The following is a 20285-nucleotide window of genomic DNA, read 5'->3' on the forward strand; positions in this document are numbered from 1 at the left end:
AGCTTCTCAAACAGGACTAAAACCACAGTAGCAACATCTGATCATCATCTTACTGGATTATGTTCAAGCAGCACAAAAGCAAATGACTATGGTTGTCACAAACTATTTTCCAATATTTCCATTTACCATTTTAACTCTACATTTTCCAGGGAAATTAGGGATGGAAATTAACACTGACCTCAGCAGCGGTGCCCAGAAAAAAGTTGGAAAACTAGCATGACCCCTGACAACAGCAAAATAAACCACAAGGTAGGCGCATCATAGATTCAGTATATTAAAATGCAAGTGCTCTCGGCCAACATATACAAGTCATCAAAAAAAACATGAAAGCTGCTGAAACAGCAGTTTGTCAAAACTTTTTGTCTTGCACATGTCAGGACGTTTTCCAAGAAAAAAAAAGGGTAATCAACATTTCTAAGATGTGAATGTTTTAACTGGTTAGAAGGCATGTTCAGGTTGGTACAGGCATTGCATGGAGAATGCATGAGTTAATGATCATTGACAGTTAACTGCCAGGCTTTGGCTTTGTCCTGAGAAACAAAACAATAACCAGCTGTCACTACCTTTGTAGAGTTTAAACAGGTGCAGTGAGTGCACATGTTCTGACTGTCTGCAGGGTCCTGTATATGGACAGAAGGTAGCTTCCAGTATGTGCAAATACACAAATTTGAGTGTCAGACTGATAATCTGAAATTGATCAGATTAATTACATTCAGCAGTATCTAGCAAAGTATCTAGTAACTTCAGAATTGCATCCAAAATCTGACACTCTGTTGTTAAGTTTTTAAGTGAGGGCTGACTAAATTTGGTCAGCACCTTGCTTGTTGCAAACAGCTTAAGGGATTTGTCCAATTCCTCCACATTTCTCAACTTGTTCTATCCCCCAGTCCCTAATGTCTGATATTTAACTCGCATCCAAATCCAGAATCCCTCACAGCAATGCTCACTTCACTGTATTCCACTCCACTTCCCAGTTGCCTACCTGCCTGACTGTCAGTCACCCATTCAATCCAATTGGCTGCTGGTGAGGGGAAAAACAACATTTAAAATCAATCCCTACATGATACTCCAAGCAGCTCCAGGAAACCCAATCCTCCTAAACCACAAATCTCAGACCTGCCTCAAAGCTATTATTGCAGTCATTGTTCTGCTTCTATAGCTTTCTTGGGAAACGTTCTGAGAGGAATTGCTTCCGAATTTCCTCAGAGGCAGTAGTTTACAGAGGGAACAACATTATCACTACTTTCCACAGAGAACGAGGACTGCAGATGCTGGAGATCAGTCGAGAGTGTGGTGCTGGAAAAGCACAGCAGGCCAGGGAGCATTCAAGAATGAGAAGAATCGATGTTTCGGGATTCCTGATGAAGTGCTTACACCAGAAACATTGATTCTTCTGCTCCTCGAACGCTGCCTGTCCAGCATCACTACTTTCTATCATGAATAACAGACCCTTCTCTCCACAAATGGTCAACTCTGTAATGAGCAGTGGAATATGTCACACACCAACACTCCATTCAGCTATCTCAAAATAAGATCACAAAAAGCCAAGGGGACCAAATTAGTTCCACACAACTGTGAGTAGATCACACTGTGGATACAGATGGCAGCCAGGTCCTGCCTTGTACAAGGCTACATGACAGCTCTACCCAAATCCGTTACTGGTGGAAAACCCCCCGTTCCTCTTTCTGTATCATTTCCTCAACCTGGCAAGGACATCCTCTCAAATTGTGTGGTGCAGATGCTGGTCTCCTTGGTTCATGGTAGGTGCAGCAAGGGCGGGGGAGATTGGGTCTGTGTTTGGAGGGGCAGTGAGGGTGGGAGAGACAGAAACATTCCGAGACCTGCGTGTTGCTCCAATCACTGCTCCATTGTCAGCTGTCGCTCTCAGCAACAGTCAGTTTGGACCTGTGCTTTAAAAAGCTCACAGGAAAACCACATCAAGGCCAGAATCAGCAGTTTCAACTCAACAACTGACAGTGCCCTTTCTTGCTCAAAAGCCAATCTCTCACAACTGAAGTTCTGAAAGGAAGTTCCCAAATGATAGATTTCTGAACCGCAGTGTCAGGAGTCAGTAAAAAAAAAACTGTACGAGAGAGCCCGAGTCATGGTCAGGGGTCAGTGACACTGGACAATGATGCTCTTTTTGTGAACATACTTTTAATGCCACACAACATATAACTGCTTCTCACCATTCAACCTCATGACCCAGCAGTCCCCCTTTATAAGCGCTCCAAGTACTTATATAACATCCATCAGCTACGCATTCTAAATTACCATACAATTAAAAGATTTCTCCTTACCTAAACTCGATCAAGTGAGATATTGCGTACAGAGCTGTGTACAAGAAGTGTATAGAGATCGAACATAGAACTTTACAACATAGTACAGGCCCTTCAGCTCTCTATGTTGTGCCAATCTTTTATCCTCGTCAAAGATCAAACTAACCTCCATACCACTATCATTCATGTGCCTATCTTAAAGTTACTTTAATATCCCTAATGTCTCTGACTCTACTACCACTGCTGGCAATGCATTCCACACACCCACCACTGTGTGTCAAGAACCGACCTCTGACATCTCCTCGAAACCTTCCTTTGATCACCTTAAAATTATGCCCCCTTGTAAAAGCCATTTCCGCCCTGGGAACAAGTCTCTGGCTACCTACTCTATCGATGGCTCTCATCATCCTGTACACCTCTATCAAGTCACCTCTCATCCCCCTTTGCTGCAATGAAAAAAGCCCTAGCTCCTTCATCCTTTCTTCATAAGACATCCCCTCCAGTTCCAGGCAGCACCTGGCAAATCTCCTCTGTACCCTCTCTAAAGCTTCCACATTCTCCCTATAATCAGGCGACCAGAACTGAACACAATATTCCAAGTCTGGTCTAACCAGGGCTTTATAGAGCTGCAGCATAACCTCGCGACTCAAACTGAATCCCCCTGCTAACAAAAGCCAATACACCTTAACAACCCTATCAACTTGGGTGGCAACTTTAAGGGTTCTATGGATATGACTCCAAGATCCCTCTGTTCCTCCACATTGCCAAGAATCTTGCCTTTAACCCTGAAATTTGCATTCAAATTCGACCTTCCAAAATGAATTATTTCACACTTTTCCAGCTTGAACTCCAGGGGACACAGCTTTAAATTAAGGGGTGGTAGATATAGGACAGATGTTAGGGGTAGATTTTTTACTCAGTGGGTTGTGAGTTCATGGAATGCCCTGCCAGTAGCAGTGGTGGACTCACCCTCTTTATGGTCATTTAAGCGGGCATTGGACAAGCATATGGAGGTTATTGGGCTAGTGTAGGTTAGGTAGGCTTCGGTCGGCGCAACATCGAGGGCCGAAGGGCCTGTACTGCGCTGTATTTTTCTATGTTCTATGTTCCATCTGCCACTTCTCAGCCCAGCTCTGCATCATGTCAATGTCCTGTTGCAACCTAAACAGCCCTCCACACTATTCAGAACTCCACCAACCTTCATGTCATTGGCAAACTTACTAACCCACCCTTCCACTTCCTCATCCAAGTCATTTATAAAAATCACAAAAAGCAGAGGTCCCAGAACCGATCCCTGCAGAACACCACTGGTCACCGAGCTCCAGGTTGAATACTTTCCATCTACCACCACCCTCTGTCTTCTATGGGCCAGCCAATTCTGTATCCAGACAGCCAAATTTCCCTGTATCCCATGCCTCCTTACTTTCTGAATAAGCCTACTGTGGAGAATCTTATCAAATGCCTTCCTAAAAGCCATGTATACCACATCCACTGCTCCACCTTCAATGTGTTTTGTCACATCCTCAATAAGATTTCTGAGGCATGACCTGCCCCTCACAAAGCCATGCTGAACATCTCTAATCAAACAATGGTTTTCCAAGTAATCACAAAGCTGTCTCTCAGAATCCTCTCCAGTACTTTACCCACCATAAACTTGAGGCTGATTGGTCTGTAATTCCCAGGGTTACCCCTATTCCCTTTCTTGAACAAGGGAGTAACATTTGCCAACCTCCAATCATCTGGCACTAATTCAGTGGACAATGAGGACCCAAAGATCATCGGCAAAGGGGCAGCAAACTTTTCTCTTGCTTGTCGTAGTAACCTAGAATATATCCCGTCTGGCCCTGAGGATTTATTTAACCTCATGATTTGCAGCATATCCTCCTTCGTAACATCAACCTGCTCGAGCAGTCTGTTTCATGCTGTCCTCAAGTGTCAAGGTCCCTCAGGGAGTATTTAATGAATGGCAAGACACTGGAACAGAGGGATCTTGGGATAATTATTCAGATTCCTGAAGTCAGCAGAGCAAGTGAATAGTTAAGGCAGCACATGGGACACTTGCTTTTGTCGGTCGTGGCATAGAGTATAAGAGCAAGGAGATGATGTCGGTCTTGTACAGAGCGTCGGTTGGGCCACAGCTGGAGTATCGTGTGAAGTGTTGGTCAGCTAACGACAGGAAGGATGTGATAGCACAACACGAGGGTACAGATGAAGTTCATCAGAATGTTTACTGGATAGAGTAATTGAGCTGTAAGGAAAGACTAGATAGGATGGGATTATTTTCTTCTGGATTAGTGGTGCTGGAAGAGCACAGCAGTTCAGGCAGCATCCGAGGAGCAGGAAAATTGACATTTCGGGCAAAAGCCCTTCATCAGGAATAAAGGCAGTGAGCCTTAAGGGTGGAGAGATAAGCTAGAGGAAGGTGGGGGTGGGGAGAAAGTAGCAAAGAGTACAATAGGTGAGTGGGGGAGGGGGTGAAGGTGATAGGTCAAGGAGGAGGGTTGAGTGGATAGGTGGAAAAGAAGATAGGCAGGTAGGACAGGTCATGGGGACAGTGTTGAGCTGGAAGTTTTGAACTAGGGTGAGGTGGGGAAAGAGAAAATGAGGAAACTGTTGAAGTCCACATTGATGCTTTGGGGTTGAAGTGTTCCGAGGCAGAAGATGAGGCGTTCTTCCTCCAGGCGTCTGGTGGTGAGGGAGCGGCGGTGAAGGAGGCCCAGGACCTCCATGTCCTCGGCAGAGTGGGAGGGGGTGTTGAAATGTTGGGCCACAGGGCAGTGTGGTTGATTGGTTCCCTAAAGCACTCTGCTAGGAGGCGTCCAGTCTCTCCAATGTAGAGGAGACCGCATCGGGAGCAACGGATACAATAAATGATATTGGTGGATGTGCAAGTAAAACTTTGATGGATGTGGAAGGCCCCTTTAGGGCCTTGGATGGAGGTGAGGGAGGAGGTGTGGACACAGGTAATGCAATTCCTGCAATGGCAGGGGTAGGTGCTAGGATGGGAGGGTGGGTTGTAGGGGGGGCATGGACCTGACCAGGTCACAGCAGATAGGCTGGGGGTGGGCAAAGAACATGATTGAGATATATAGGATTATGAGGGGTATGGAGAGGGGTATGGAGAGGGAGCAGCTATTCCCCTCGGTTGAGGGGTCGATCACAGGAGCCTTCCACGCAGTTAAAATGTTCTTTCACCCTCTTCCATCGGGGAGAAGATATATAAATTTGAATATATAGAGTCATAAAGATGTACAGCACAGAAACAGACCCTTCGGTCTAACCCGTCCATGCCGACCAGATATCCCAACTCAATCTAGTCCCACCTGCCAGCACCCGGCCCATATCCCTCCAAACCCTTCCTATTCATATACCCATCCAGATGCCTTTTCAATGTTGCAATTGTACCAGCCTCTACCACATCGTCTGGCAGCTCATTCCATACACACACCATCCTCTGCGTGAAAAAGTTGCCCCTTAGGTCTCTTTTATATAGAACATAGAAGAATACAGCGCAGTACAGGCCCTTTGGCCCTCGATGTTGTGCCGATCCAAGCCCACCTAACCTACACTAGCCCACTATCCTCCAAATGCCTATCCAGTGCCCGCTTAAATGCCCATAAAGAGGGAGAGTCCACCACTGCTACTGGCAGGGCATTCCATGAACTCATATCTTTCCCCTCTCAACCTAAACCTATGCCCTCATGGCTCTGAACTCCCCCATCCCAAGGAAAAGACTTTGTCTATTTACCCTATCCATGCCCCTTATAATTTTGTTACCCTCCATAACGTCACCCCTCAGCCTCCAACGTCCCAGCCTATTCAACCTCTCCCTATACATCAAATCTTCCAACCCTGGCAAAATCCTTGTAAATCTTTTCTGAACCCTTTCCGATATGAAGGAGACCAGAATTGCATGCAATATTCCAAAAGGGGCCTAACCAATGTCCTGTACAGCCGCAATATGACCTCCCAACTCCTGTACTCAATACTCTGACCAATAAAGGAACGCACACCAAACGCCTTCTTCACTATCCTATCTACCTTCGACCCCACTTTCAAGGAGCTATGAACCTGCACTCCAAGGTCTCTTTGTTCAGCAACACTCCCTAGGACCTTACCATTAAGTGTATAAATCCTGCTAAGATTTGCTTTCCCAAAATGCAGCTCATTGCATTTATCTGAATTAAATTCCAACTGCCACTCCTCAGACCATTTGATTAAGAGCCCATTGTACTCTGGAGGTAGGCTTCTTCACTGACCGCTACACCTCCAATTTTGATATCTAAATTAAACTCCATCTGCCATTTCTCAGCCCATTGGCCCATCTGGTCAAGATCCTGTATAATCTGAGATAACCTTCTTCGCTGTCCACTACACCTCCAATTTTGGTGTCATCTGCAAATTTACCAACTATACCTCTTATGCTCACATCCAAATCATTTACATAAATGACAAAAAGTCGTGGACCAATGTACAGATTCAAGGACAGCTTCTCCCCCACTGATTTCAGACTTTTTAATGGACCTCTTTAATGTTAATCTCTTTCTGCCCCTTCTCCATAGCTATGACACAGTATCCTGCACTCTGTTCTGTTACCTTGATGTACTTGTACAATCTGCCTGTAAAAGTACGTGTGACAACACTTTTCACTGTACTTCAGTGCACGGTGACAACTATAAATCAAATCAAAAAAAATCAAAGAGGGCATAGTTTTAGGGTATGGGACAGGAGATTCAGAGGGGATTCGAGAAAAGTTTGTTTTCCAATGAGAATGCGATGGGAATCTGAAATGCACAGCCTGGGAAGACAGTGGAGGCCAGAAACCTTACAGCCTTTCAAAAATATTTGAAAATATCATAGCATTCAAGGATATAGGACAACTGCAGGAAATCGGGATTAATGTGCTTTTCGTGGTAGTTATTGTCATTGCATAGTCGATGGGCCTCTCCTGTATTGCATGGCTCTAACTTTCAGACTGATGTTCACCCCAACACAAATGCTCTCTCTCTCTCTACAGTCCCACATACACATACTTTTCAGTGCTCTTTAATGATCAAACACCATGGCTGTTAGGATTTAAACTATTTGACTTCTGGCTGCTTACCAAATGTTATCCAATTCTCCTAACCCTCGCTCAGCAGGGGTCTTAACATGGAGCACACAATCCCTCAGCAAAAGCCACCAATGGCTCGTTAGGTCTTTGCTGTTCCACATTCATTTCGAAGTAGAGGGCACAACACACCTTAAACCAAATCAGCCTATTTTCACAAATACAACAGGTTGTGAAAAGTGACTGTTTTTTTAAAAAGAGCTGTATTCTTTGCAAACAACTTGCCCTGACTTCCTTCCTGTAAGGAGGCCTGAAGCTGAGCACACAGCTTGCAAAAGGATCAGTTAACTCCAACAGTTAAACACACTGAGGACGGAAGTTTTAAAAACTGTGGTTTTAATGTACAGCTGGTGCAGTCTGTACTCATGGTACACAGCGAGTTCATGGAATGCCCCTGCCAGTAGCAGTGATGGACTCTCCCTCTTTATGGGCATTTAAACGGGCATTGGATAGGCATATGGAGGATAGTGGGCTAGTGTAGGTTAGGTGGGCTTGGATCGGCGCAACATCGAGGGCCAAAGGGCCTGTACTGCGCTGTATTGTTCTATGTTCTATGTTCTAATGGCTCAGCAAGGACCCTGGAACTTAATGGAGATGGTGGAAGATAGAAATGGAGAGAAATGCTTTCAGAGGTGATGCAACACAAGTGGTCTCAACCTCTGAGACAAGGTATACACAAGCTGTCAAAATGTGAAGCTCGCGGCGAGAGCAGGATAGATAAATTGCTTATGTTTGAAAAACAGAGTTTGCAGCTACTTCAGCTTGTAAATGTTGGTGCGATGTTAAAAAGTTAGATTGTACTCTCTCTCTGGACATTAATCTAGTGTTAAAGGGTTAAACTGTACTGTCTTTCTCCAAGAAGCTGAACATTCTGGAAGTGGGTGGAGACAACATTCTGTCTCACAGATAGCATGCAGCAATGTGGATGACTGTCCATTGTCATCAACACTTCATTTGGGCTGCCATTTACTACTCTTCTCCTGCTATTATCAAATTAAACTCTCATTCGGTACCTTCCATTCAGAAATGCTTTCATAGCCATCCCCCAGCCAATCAAATCCATTTGCATGATTATCCACCCCCCCCCCCCCATCCCTGACACTGAAGTATATCACACCTACATTGTCTTGGGGAATCACTGAGTCAGGAAATGGGCTGCATAACTATTCCCCAGGATTAGGACATTTACATTTGCATTATATCTGAGGATGATCTCATCCTACCATTGTACATGGGATAACGTGTGGTTATAAAGGTGGGGGGTGGTAGTATCTGTGAGCATGACCAATTGACCTGTCTAAAGAGGATGTATTTTCTTTGTTCTCGGCCTCTGTGACTGGATTTTGCATGCCTGTGAAGAGGGTCAAAGGGATCACCGAGCTTGAACAAGCTTTAATAAACTCGTAACTGTTTGCAGAAGTTGGGGTGTGCGAATTGCATCTCATGTGTGAGACCTTGGGAAAAGAACAGGGGTAGAATATAGAACATAGACAAGTACAGCACAGAACAGGCCCTTAGGCCTACGATGTTGTGCCGAGACCTAATCCTAATGTAAAATATAGTAACTTAACCTACACACCCCTCAACTCACTGCTCTCCATGTGTGGGTCCAACAGTCGCTTAAATGTCCCCAATGACTCTGCTTCCACCACCACTGCAGGAATTCACAACTCTCTGCGTAAAGAACCTACCTCTGACATCTCCTTTATACCTTCCTCCTACCTTCAAACTATGACCCCTTGTACCAGTCAATCCTGCCCTGGGGAAAAGTCTCTGACTCTATCTATTCCTCCCATTATTTTGAGATCAATGATTTCTCATCAGTGACAAGAACTGGTCCAGCCAGTGTAATCCAGCACATCTTGGAGTTTACCGCCTCCTGGGTTAAACTACACAGACAGAGCTAGTATTCTGGGCTCATGATAAGTGCTGAAAGACCACGTAGGGTAATCTTGCACAATGTGCGCAGCAAGGGAGTCCCTGTATACAGTGAAGTGCAAAAATAAATAGCCCCTTAAAACAGACAACAGGGTCACAAGTAGCCATAATGCTTAGATTCTATTACAGGCAGAACAAAGACCTCCTGCTGTTTGTTTAATTAAAGCATGCAGACTGTGAAGAAACTGTACAGAGGCCTGAGCAGTGGTTAAAGTGATTTAAAGCTAACCTGCACTAATTAAACTCAACCCAAGAATTGTAATGCCAAAGTGACTTCAGACATTTGCAGCTGGTGCTGGAATTCATTCCTTGAGCAAGTTTTAACCTGGGAACAGACGTGAATAATCCAACGTAGAATACAGCAGAATGCCAAGTTTCCTACTGTAACCAGACTGGAGGACAGAGATTGTTTACATATAAATGTTGAACATGACAAGACCAATTGGCCTTGGTTTTGCCATTCAATAAGGTCACAACTGATCTGACTGCAATCTCAAATCCACACATCCACCTATCTCTGATAACCTTTCAAACCTTTTATTTAACAAAAATTCTACCCACTTCGGCCATAAAAATATTTACAGACTCTACTTTAAACCACCTTTCCAGGAAGAAAGCTCCAAAGACTCAGGATCCTCAGTGAAAACATTTTCTTTCAACTCTTAAGTACAGGATATTGGTTAGGCCACTTTTGGAATATTGTGTGTAATTCTGGTCTCCCTCCTGTGTGAAGAATGTTCTGAACCCTTTCTCCTCGTTGATTTTATTTCTGTAACAAATCTTGTAACAAAGAAAGCTGTGCCTAGATACTCTTGTATCTAGGTCAGTGCTGTAATTGGTGACATATAAACTTTTCACTGTACTCATCGAGTATATATGACAATAAGGGCCCTTCTATTCAGCATGGCCAGTCCACCAAACCTGCACATTTTGAACTGTGAGGGGGGGGGGGGGGTTAAGTACTGTGCCATCCAAGGGGCACCCCCTTCATTCACCAACTCCCACTCTATTTATTTCTCTTGTCTCTCCCCCCCTTCCCCTCTCACTCAAGTCTATTTCACTCCATCGACCTTCATCCTCCTACTCACCTCACTCATCCTCCTACTATCCCCTCACCTCTCCCCCCTCCTGCTGCCTTCACTCCCACCTCCTCCATGCCCTCTACCCTCCCTCCATCCACCCCCACCACCAAACTCTCTCACCCTCGATCCCTCAATCCATTCCTCCACCTTCCCATCCCTCTACCCTGCCCCTACCTCCATCCATCCATCCCCTGTCTCAATACTCTTCATACCTCAATCCCCCTGGACCCTCCTACTCCCACCTCCCTCATATCTCCCTCCGCCTACCATACCCCACCATTTTCACGCTATCCTCCCTTTCCCTATCCCTCACTTCTTCCTTCCTTCCTCCAATCTCTCCCTCCCTCCCTCACCCCCCCGCTCCCTCCCTCCCTGACTCCCTCCCTCCCTCTCTCTCTCTCCCTCCCTCTCACTCACTCCCTCCCTCCCCCTCACTCCATCCCTCCCTCACTCTCACTCCATCCCTCCCTCCATCCCTCCCTCACTCCATCCCTCCCTCCATCCCTCCCTCACTCCATCCCTCCCTCTCTCACTCCATCCCTCCCTCTCTCACTCCATCCCTCCCTCTCTCACTCCATCCCTCCCTCTCTCACTCCATCCCTCCCTCTCTCACTCCCTCCCTCCCTCTCTCACTCCCTCCCTCCCTCTCTCACTCCCTCCCTCCCTCTCTCACTCCCTCCCTCTCTCACTCCCTCCCTCCCTCTCTCACTCACTCCCTCCCTCTCTCACTCCATCCCTCTCTCACTCACTCCCTCCCTCTCTCACTCACTCCATCCCTCCCTCTCTCACTCCATCCCTCCCTCTCTCACTCCATCCATCCCTCCCTCTCTCACTCCATCCCTCCCTCTCACTCACTCACCAGGTTGACAAAGTGCAGCCTCCTTCCCTCCGCCGCCCTCACCAGGCCCAGCGACACCAGGACAAGCAGCAGCACAACCCGGGAGCAGACGATCGGCGCCATGGAGCACGAGCCTGAGGACCGCGACTCCGTCAGCTGAGCACACAAGACAGGGAGGGGAGGGGCCGTGACACCGACACCCCGCCCCTAGCAACCGAGAGGCGGGGCCGTGAGACCGACACCCCGCCCCTAGCAACCGAGAGGCGGGGCCGTGAGACCGACACCTCGCCCCTAGCAACCGAGAGGCGGGGCCGTGACACCGACACCCCGCCCCTAGCAACCGAGAGGCGGGGCCGTGAAACCGACACCCCGCCCCTAGCAACCGAGATGCGGGGCCCTGAAACCGACACCCCCGCCCCTAGCAACCGTGAGGCGGGGCCGTGAAACCGACAATCCGCCCCTAGCAACCGAGAGGCGGGGCCGTTAAACCGACACCCCGCCCCTAGCAACCGAGAGGCGGGGCCCTGTAACCGACACCCCGCCCCTAGCAACCGTGAGGCGGGGCCGTGAAACCGACAATCCGCCCCTAGCAACCGAGAGGCGGGGCCGTGACACCGGCACCCCGCCCCTAGCAACCGAGAGGCGGGGCCGTGAGACCGACACCCCGCCCCTAGCAACCGAGAGGCGGGGCCGTGAGACCGACACCTCGCCCCTAGCAACCGAGAGGCGGGGCCGTGACACCGACACCCCGCCCCTAGCAACCGAGAGGCGGGGCCGTGAAACCGACACCCCGCCCCTAGCAACCGAGAGGCGGGGCCCTGAAACCGACACCCCGCCCCTAGCAACCGTGAGGCGGGGCCGTGAAACCGACAATCCGCCCCTAGCAACCGAGAGGCGGGGCCGTTAAACCGACACCCCGCCCCTAGCAACCGAGAGGCGGGGCCCTGAAACCGACACCCCGCCCCTAGCAACCGTGAGGCGGGGCCGTGAAACCGACAATCCGCCCCTAGCAACCGAGAGGCGGGGCCGTGACACCGGCACCCCGCCCCTAGCAACCGAGAGGCGGGGCCCTGAAACCGACACCCCGCCCCTAGCAACCGAGAGGCGGGGCCGTGAAACCGACAATCCGCCCCTAGCAACCGAGAGGCGGGGCCCTGAAACCGACACCCCGCCCCTAGCAACCGAGAGGCGGGGCCCTGAAACCGACACCCCGCCCCTAGCAACCGAGAGGCGGGGCCCTGAAACCGACACCCCGCCCCTAGCAACCGAGAGGCGGGGCCGTGAAACCGACACCCCGCCCCTAGCAACCGAGAGGCGGGGCCCTGAAACCGACAATCCGCCCTTAGCAACCGAGAGGCGGGGCCCTGAAACCGACAATCCGCCCTTAGCAACCGAGAGGCGGGGCCCTGAAACCGACAATCCGCCCCTAGCAACCGAGAGGCGGGGCCCTGAAACCGACAATCCGCCCCTAGCAACCGAGAGGCGGGGCCCTGAAACCGACACCCCGCCCCTAGCAACCGAGAGGCGGGGCCCTGAAACCGACAATCCGCCCCTAGCAACCGAGAGGCGGGGCCCTGAAACCGACAATCCGCCCCTAGCAACCGAGAGGCGGGGCCGTGAAACCGACACCCCGCCCCTAGCAACCGTGAGGCGGGGCCGTGAAACCGACACCCCGCCCCTAGCAACCGTGAGGCGGGGCCCTGAAACCGACACCCCGCCCCTAGCAACCGAGAGGCGGGGCCGTGAAACCGACACCCCGCCCCTAGCAACCGAGAGGCGGGGCCGTGAAACCGACACCCCGCCCCTAGCAACAGGGAGGCGGGGCCGTGAAACCGACACCCCGCCCCTAGCAACAGGGAGGCGGTGCTGTCCATCATGGTGGGGCACCTGGCAGTGGCCTGGCTCTCCCGGGAGCTGACATCACTCAGGGAGCTCTAGTGGACAGGGCTGGATTCCTCCCCATGGATCACCGGAAAACACCGGTGCCCATGACCTTGGCAGAAATGGGGTGACCTTTGTCGAACTGGTTGGCGTAACTTGCTTTTCTGAACTTTCTTCGTTCCTTGGCTGGCATCTTCTTCCTGATTTTCTTTGTGCCTGCCCTGGAGGTTTGCTGCAATTTCAACTCTGGGGTCATGGTGATGATCAGTCCCTCTCTCTCTCTCATTGAGGATGACCACCTTGGAACACAGATGCCAGCCATTTGGCCAGGCTTCTCATTGCCAGCCCCCTGACAGAACCATCCAACCGTATCAGGAATGGAGAAGTACTGAAGGAACAAGAACGGGGCTGTGTGGAATATGCAGGTCTCCTCCATCTCACCACGGGAGGGAAGGAGGATGGCAAGAGATCTCCTCATCCAAAAGAGATTGTTCATCCTTAGGGGATTCTTTGCATCTAAGAGACTCTATACTCAAAGGGGATTCTTCACCCCAGGCAATTCCTCACCTAAAGTTGATACCTCACCTAAAGAGCAATCCTCACTCAAAAAGGATTTCTTACTGAAAGGGATGGCCTATTTCACCAAACTCCTGCTGCACTCTCATCCAACAAGGCAGCGCTGAACAAACCCTCATTCTATGGCCATAATTCAAAGGCTTCTGAAACTGAATCAATTCGATTGTCTAATTAACTAGTTTCAGCTGACAGCCTGTAAATTCCTGTTTTAAACTCACAGGAGGGAGAGGACGGGATGTGGGTGCTATCTTTGCGGGCAAAATGTTTCTCCTATATTGTCAAAACACAAAGCATTATTAGTCTAGGAACCAGTGAAGAAGTTCCTACTATTATTACAACACAGGGATAGCAAGTCAAATCAAATAAGCTGACTATCACTGGATTTGCAACACCGTTCAAATAATAACCAGAATCGGTTAGTGGTGAAAACAGCCTCTTTTATTCAGCAATCACAGCACAAGTTCAAGGCAGCAATAGGATCCCAAAATACAGTACCAATACCAGGAACCCAGTATTAACGGAGAGAGTGACCTGGTGAATGAGTTAATAAAGATAGCCTATAACACAATATTTCACAACAGTGATCTTTAGAACATTCAGTGACCTTCAAAATTGCTCAATTGTTCCTAATCAAACTTTAAAAATCACAAATTCAAGTGTATAACTGAAATAAAGGGTAACAATTTATTATTTAAAATGTAGCTTGAGCAGAACATTGATAAATTTCAAGGCAATCTAATATCCACAATCTATGCTCAACTTCTTTGAAATATAAACCCCATTTACACACCAACAGACAGATACAGTTAGGGATAAATTAAGAAAGAAAATAAACAACCATATTTTGCCATTTTATGTGCATCTTGACTGAATTCTGAAGCTACTGGTCATTGCAAACAATTTCCACAGACCTCTGGAGATTTTTGCTTATGACGTACAACTGGGATTCTATTCTCAGAAATTTCAACAAGTTGGTAACTGGAAAATAACTGGAGAGAGCAAAACCAAACCCAATACAGCAGCTCCTGAAAATGTGTTGCTGGAAAAGCGCAGCAGGTCAGGCAGCATCCAAGCAACAGGAGAATCGACGTTTCGGGCATAAGCCCTTCTTCAGGAATGAGGAAAGTGTGTCCAGCAGGCTAAGATAAAAGGTAGGGAGGAGGGACTTGGGGGAGGGGCGTTGGGAATGCGATAGGTGGAAGGAGGTCAAGGTAAGGGTGATAGGCCGGAGTGGGGTGGGGGGGAGAGGTCAGGAAGAAGATTGCAGGTTAGGAAGGCAGTGCTGAGTTCGAGGGATTTGACTGAGACAAGGTGGGGGGAGGGGAAATGAGGAAACTGGAGAAATCTGAGTTCATTCCTTGTGGTTGGAGGGTTCCCAGGCGGAAGATGAGGCGCTCTTCCTCCAACCGTCGTGTTGCCATGGTCTGGTGATGGAGGAGTCCAAGAACCTGCATGTCCTTGGTGGAGTGGGAGGGGGAGTTGAAGTGTTGAGCCACGGGGTGGTTGGGTTGGTTGGTCCGGGTGTCCCAGAGGTGTTCTCTGAAACGTTCCGCAAGTAGGCGGCCTGTCTCCCCAATATTGAGGAGGCCACATCGGATGCAGCGGATGCAATAGATGATGTGTGTGGAGGTACAGGTGAATTTGTGGCGGATATGGAAGGATCCCTTGGGGCCTTGGAGGGAAGTAAGGTGTGGGCGCAAGTTTTGCATTTCTTGCGGTTGCAGGGGAAGGTGCCGGGAGTGGAGGTTGGGTTGGTGGGGGGTGTGGACCTGACGAGGGAGTCACGGAGGGAGTGGTCTTTTCGGAACGCTGATAGGGGAGGGAAGGGAAATATATCCTTGGTGGTGGGGTCCGTTTGGAGGTGGCGGAAATGACGGCGGATGATACGCTGTACATGGAGGTTGGTGGACCATCACCTGGACCATCTCAGACTCCTCCCTCCCCTTCCTAGACCTTTCCATTTCTATCTCGGGTGACCGAATCAACACGGACATTTATTATAAACCGACCGACTCCCACAGCTACCTAGACTGCACCTCCTCCCACTCTGCCCCCTGTAAAAACGCCATCCCATATTCCCAATTCCTTCGTCTCTGCCGCATCTGCTCCCAGGAGGACCAGTTCCAAAACCGTACAACCCAGATGGCCTCCTTCTTCAAAGACCGCAATTTCCCCCCTGACGTGATCGATGATGCTCTCCACCCCATCTCCTCCACTTCCCACTCCTCCGCCCTTGAGCCCCGCCCTCCAATCACCACCAGGACAGAACCCCACTGATCCTCACCTACCACCCCACCAACCTCCATGTCCAGCGTGTCATCCGCCGTCATTTCCGCCACCTCCAAACGGACCCCACCACCAAGGATATATTTCCCTTCCCTCCCCTATCAGCGTTCCGAAAAGACCACTCCCTCCGTGACTCCCTCATCAGGTCCACACCCCCCACCAACCCAACCTCCACTCCCGGCACCTTCCCCTGCAACCGCAAGAAATGCAAAACTTGCGCCCACACCTTACTTCCCTCCAAGGCCCCAAGGGACACTTCCATATCCGCCACAAATTCACCTGCACCTCCACACACATCATTTACTGCATCCGCTTCACCCGATGTGGCCTCCTCTATATTGGGGAGACAGGCCGCCTACTTGCGGAACGTTTCAGAGAACACCTCTGGGACACCCGGACCAACCAACCCAACCACCCCGTGGCTCAACACTTCAACTCCCCCTCCCACTCTGTCAAGGACATGCAGGTTCTTGGACTCCTCCATCACCAGACCATAGCAACACGACGGTTGGAGGAAGAGCGCCTCATCTTCTGCCTGGGAACCCTCCAACCACAAGGGATGAACTCAGATTTCTCCAGTTTCCTCATTTCCCCTCCCCCCACCTTGTCTCAGTCAAATCCCTCGAACTCAGCACTGCCTTCCTAACCTGCAATCTTCTTCCTGACGTCTCCGCCCCCACCCCACTCCGGCCTATCACCCTCACCTTGACCTCCCTCCACCTATCGCATTCCCAACACCCCTCCCCCAAGTCCCTCCTCCCTACCTTTTATCTTAGCCTGCTGGACACACTTTCCTCATTCCTGAAGAAGGGCTTATGCCCGAAATGTCGATTCTCCTGTTGCTTGGATGCTGCCTGACCTGCTGCGCTTTTCCAGCAACACATTTTCAGCTCTGATCTCCAGCACCTGGAGTCCTCACTTTCTCCTCCAATACAGCAGCTCCCCCAAGCAAAACTGTTTCTTGCTATTAAAACAAACCCAGTTCACCCTTTGTTTATTTTGCACATTTTTCTATGTTCTCTGTGGTTGGCTGGCCAGTCTTCCCTTAATTGACCAATTCAATATCCAATCAGCTGCCAGTCCCTGAACGTAACAACATCTCAGTGCTTAATGTCTCAAGTATCCTTCGAACAGTCATTAACCTGAATTATCTTTCCAGGCCAGTTCCCAACAGCAAATATCAGTTGTCTGTTCTCTATTGTTTTTTAAAAGAAGCTGTTGTTCAAAGTTCAATTCTCAAATACAGCTGACTATTCCAAACCAAAGAAAAAAGAAATAAAGGAAATATAATGATGGTCTCAACATCATTCTGAGCACTCTTGAACATCCAGAACTGCCCCTTGTTCAAAAACTAATCAAAAGACTCTGGGCAAAACTACCCTAAACACACACTACTGGAGCTGAGGTGTTAAGCATTCTCTTCGAGTCTTAGAGAAGTACAGCACAGAAACAGACCCTTTGGTCCAACTCGTCCATGCCGACCAGATACTTCAGACACTTCCATTTCCCCGGCCCTCTGCGCTTTATCTTCACTATGGACATGCAATCCTTACATGCGTGCTTCACAAGGATGACCTTCAGGCCCTCAGTTTCTTCCACTCCAACAGATCCATCCAGTCTCCCTCCACCAATACCCTCCTCCGCCTCGTCGAACTGGTCCTCACCTTTAATAGCTTTTCCTTTAACGTCGCCCATTTCCTCCAACTCAAGGGGGGGACCATGGGCACCCAGACTGGCCCCCACTACGCTTGCCTCTTTGTTGGCCATGTCAAACAGTCCCTACACAGGCACTGTGCCCCAACTCTTCCACCGTTACATCGATGACACATCAGTGCAGCATCCTGAATCCAGGCTGAACTGGAGGACAACTTCCACCCCACCCTCAAATTCACTTGGTCCATCTCGGGCACCTCCCTCCTTTTTCTTGACCTTACCATTTCCATCTCCGGCGACAGTCTCCGGACAGACTTTTACTACAAATCTACAGACTCCTATAACTAACCCTATAACACCTCCTCCTATAACACATCCTCCCACCCAGTATCCTGCAAGAACTCCATCCCATTCACCCAAATCCTCCGCCTCCGCCACATCTGCTCGGACGAGGAGACATTCCACTCCCAAGCATCCCAGGTGTCCACCTGTTTCGAACACAATGTGCTTCTCCCCCCACCATCATCCAGACAGCACTCCATTCCCCGTTCCACTGCTCTAAGCGCCCCCCAACACAATAAAGACAGGATCCCCCTTGTCCTCACCTACCACCCCACCAGTCTCCACATCCAATACTTCCACCAACTCCAACTAGACCCCACCATCAAGAACATCTTCCCCTCCCCATCCCTCTCTGCCTTCCACAAGGACCGTTCCCTTTGACAGTCCTTGGTTTGTGCCACTCTCCCCCCCCACCCCCGAACCCCCAGGTACCTCCCCTCCAACCGGAAAAGATGCAAAGCCTGCCAGTATACCACCCCCCCTCACCTCCATCCAGGGCCCCAAACTGTCCTTCCAGGTGAGACAGAGGTTCACTTGCCTCTCTTCCAACCTCGTTTACTGCATCAGGTGCTCCCAATGTAATCTTGTCTACATCAGGGAGACCGAATGTAACATAGGGAACGGCTCACCGAGCAACTCAGCCGGGCCCTCAAGGTCCAACCGAACCTCCCAGTCACTGCCTATTTCAATTCCCCTTCCCACTCCCTTTCTGACATGACCATCCTTGGCCTCCTCCATTGCTAAAATGACCACAAATTGGAGGAACAGCACCTCATCTTCCACCTGGGTAGCCTACAGCCTAGAGGGCTCAACATTGAGTGCTTCGATTTCAGCCTCCTGCCTGTCTATTTTGGATTCCAGCATTTTTTTTACTCTGACCAGACAGCACTTGGCCCACATCCCTCCAAACCCTTCCTATTCATATACCCATCCAGATCCTTTTAAATGCTGCAACTGTACCAGCCTCCACCACTTCCTCTGGCAGCTCATTCCATACATGCACCACCCTCTGTGTGAAAAATTTGCCCCTTTAGGTCCCTTTTATACCTTTCCCCTCTCATCTGCTTGAATTTGTAGATGTAAGTTATAATGCGTTCCAGTACCTTTTTTAAACTGCAACATCTTCTGTTGAAGTTTTCTTGGTTTAAAACGCTATCTTTTCTCTTTATTGAGTTAAAAGTCCAAAAACTAAAAGTACGTTTTACAATAGCAAGACAGAAAATAGCAAAGACACAAAGAGACAAAGACAAGGAAAGAAAGATATTGAGACAGAGACACCAAAATTTGATGGGACTGACTGAGGGAACAATAAGAGACAGAGAGACTGATAGGAGGAGCTCAAGACAGTGCAACAAAAAGTGATAGTTGGAGACAAACAAGGGTAAAGAGAGAAACTGAGATAGAGAGGGTGAAAGGGGCAGAGAAAGATAAGTGACCAGTGTGAGAGTGCAAAAAACATAGGTAAGGATAGTGGGATGAAGATAATGAGCGCTTAACAGAGAGGAGGTAAGAAGGACCAAAAGGCAGTCAGGGAGATGGTGAGTTAGAGAAAGAAAGAGTGAGAACACAAAAAAGTAAGAGCATGAATCAGGAGCAGGAGAAAGCCATTTGTCCCTTCAAACTCAAAGCTTTATTCATGTCTGATCTAGTTATGGACGTAACTCCACTTTGCTATCTCTCCTTCAGAACTCTTGACATGATTGTAGATTAAAGATATGTATAACTCAGCCTTTGCAGCTCCTTCGGGAAGAAAATTCTCTTGAGAGGAAGAAATTCTACCCAAATTCATTTTGAATAGAAGACTATTTGTTTGACTGTGCTGTCTCCTTCCAGATCCCCCCCCCCCCCCGACTGATGATTGTCTCAGCATCTCCTCTCATTGTACTTTTCCTCTCTGACCAGCCCTTCAGAATCTTAATGCTTCAATAAGATTTCCCCTTAATCTTTTAAACTCAAAGGAGTATGTACCCAAACTGTTCAACCTCTGTTCAAAAGACAAATTATCTCATTCCAGGAATCAAGCTACTGAACATTCTCTGAACTATTTCCAACGCAAGTATACCTCCTCAGATAAGACCATCAAAACGAATTATTTGATGGATCTGAATACGAGCAGTCTGTGATTCATGCTGTACTACCCATTCAGTGGTTCTCTTCCCCATTTAAGTAACACTCTGCTTTTCTATTCTTTCTGCCAACCCCACTTTCTCATAACTTTTACTCAATTTATCAAGTTTTGCATATGCACTTAACATTCCTTGGTATATTCTTTTATCTCCAATTTGTATCTTTTTATCATC

At 48.8% G+C, this 20285-nt stretch overlaps 1 protein-coding gene and 1 long non-coding RNA gene across 2 annotated transcripts in view; both read right to left on the reverse strand.

Moving 5' to 3' along the window:
• LOC140493465 (prostatic acid phosphatase-like) overlaps positions 1 to 11437 on the reverse strand; it is a 42508-nt gene extending 31071 nt beyond the window's left edge. Inside the window, exon 1 of the mRNA XM_072591925.1 lies at positions 11269 to 11437. Within this exon, the coding sequence (XP_072448026.1) occupies positions 11269 to 11370 (102 nt within the window). The 5' untranslated portion in view covers positions 11371 to 11437. The remainder of the gene's footprint in view (positions 1 to 11268) is intronic.
• The window catches only part of LOC140493468 (uncharacterized), a 724813-nt gene that overhangs the window by 34071 nt on the left and 670457 nt on the right, over positions 1 to 20285 (reverse strand). The window lies entirely within an intron of this gene.

This window comes from Chiloscyllium punctatum, chromosome 22 (genome assembly GCF_047496795.1).
Source record: "Chiloscyllium punctatum isolate Juve2018m chromosome 22, sChiPun1.3, whole genome shotgun sequence".
NCBI lineage: Eukaryota > Metazoa > Chordata > Chondrichthyes > Orectolobiformes > Hemiscylliidae > Chiloscyllium > Chiloscyllium punctatum.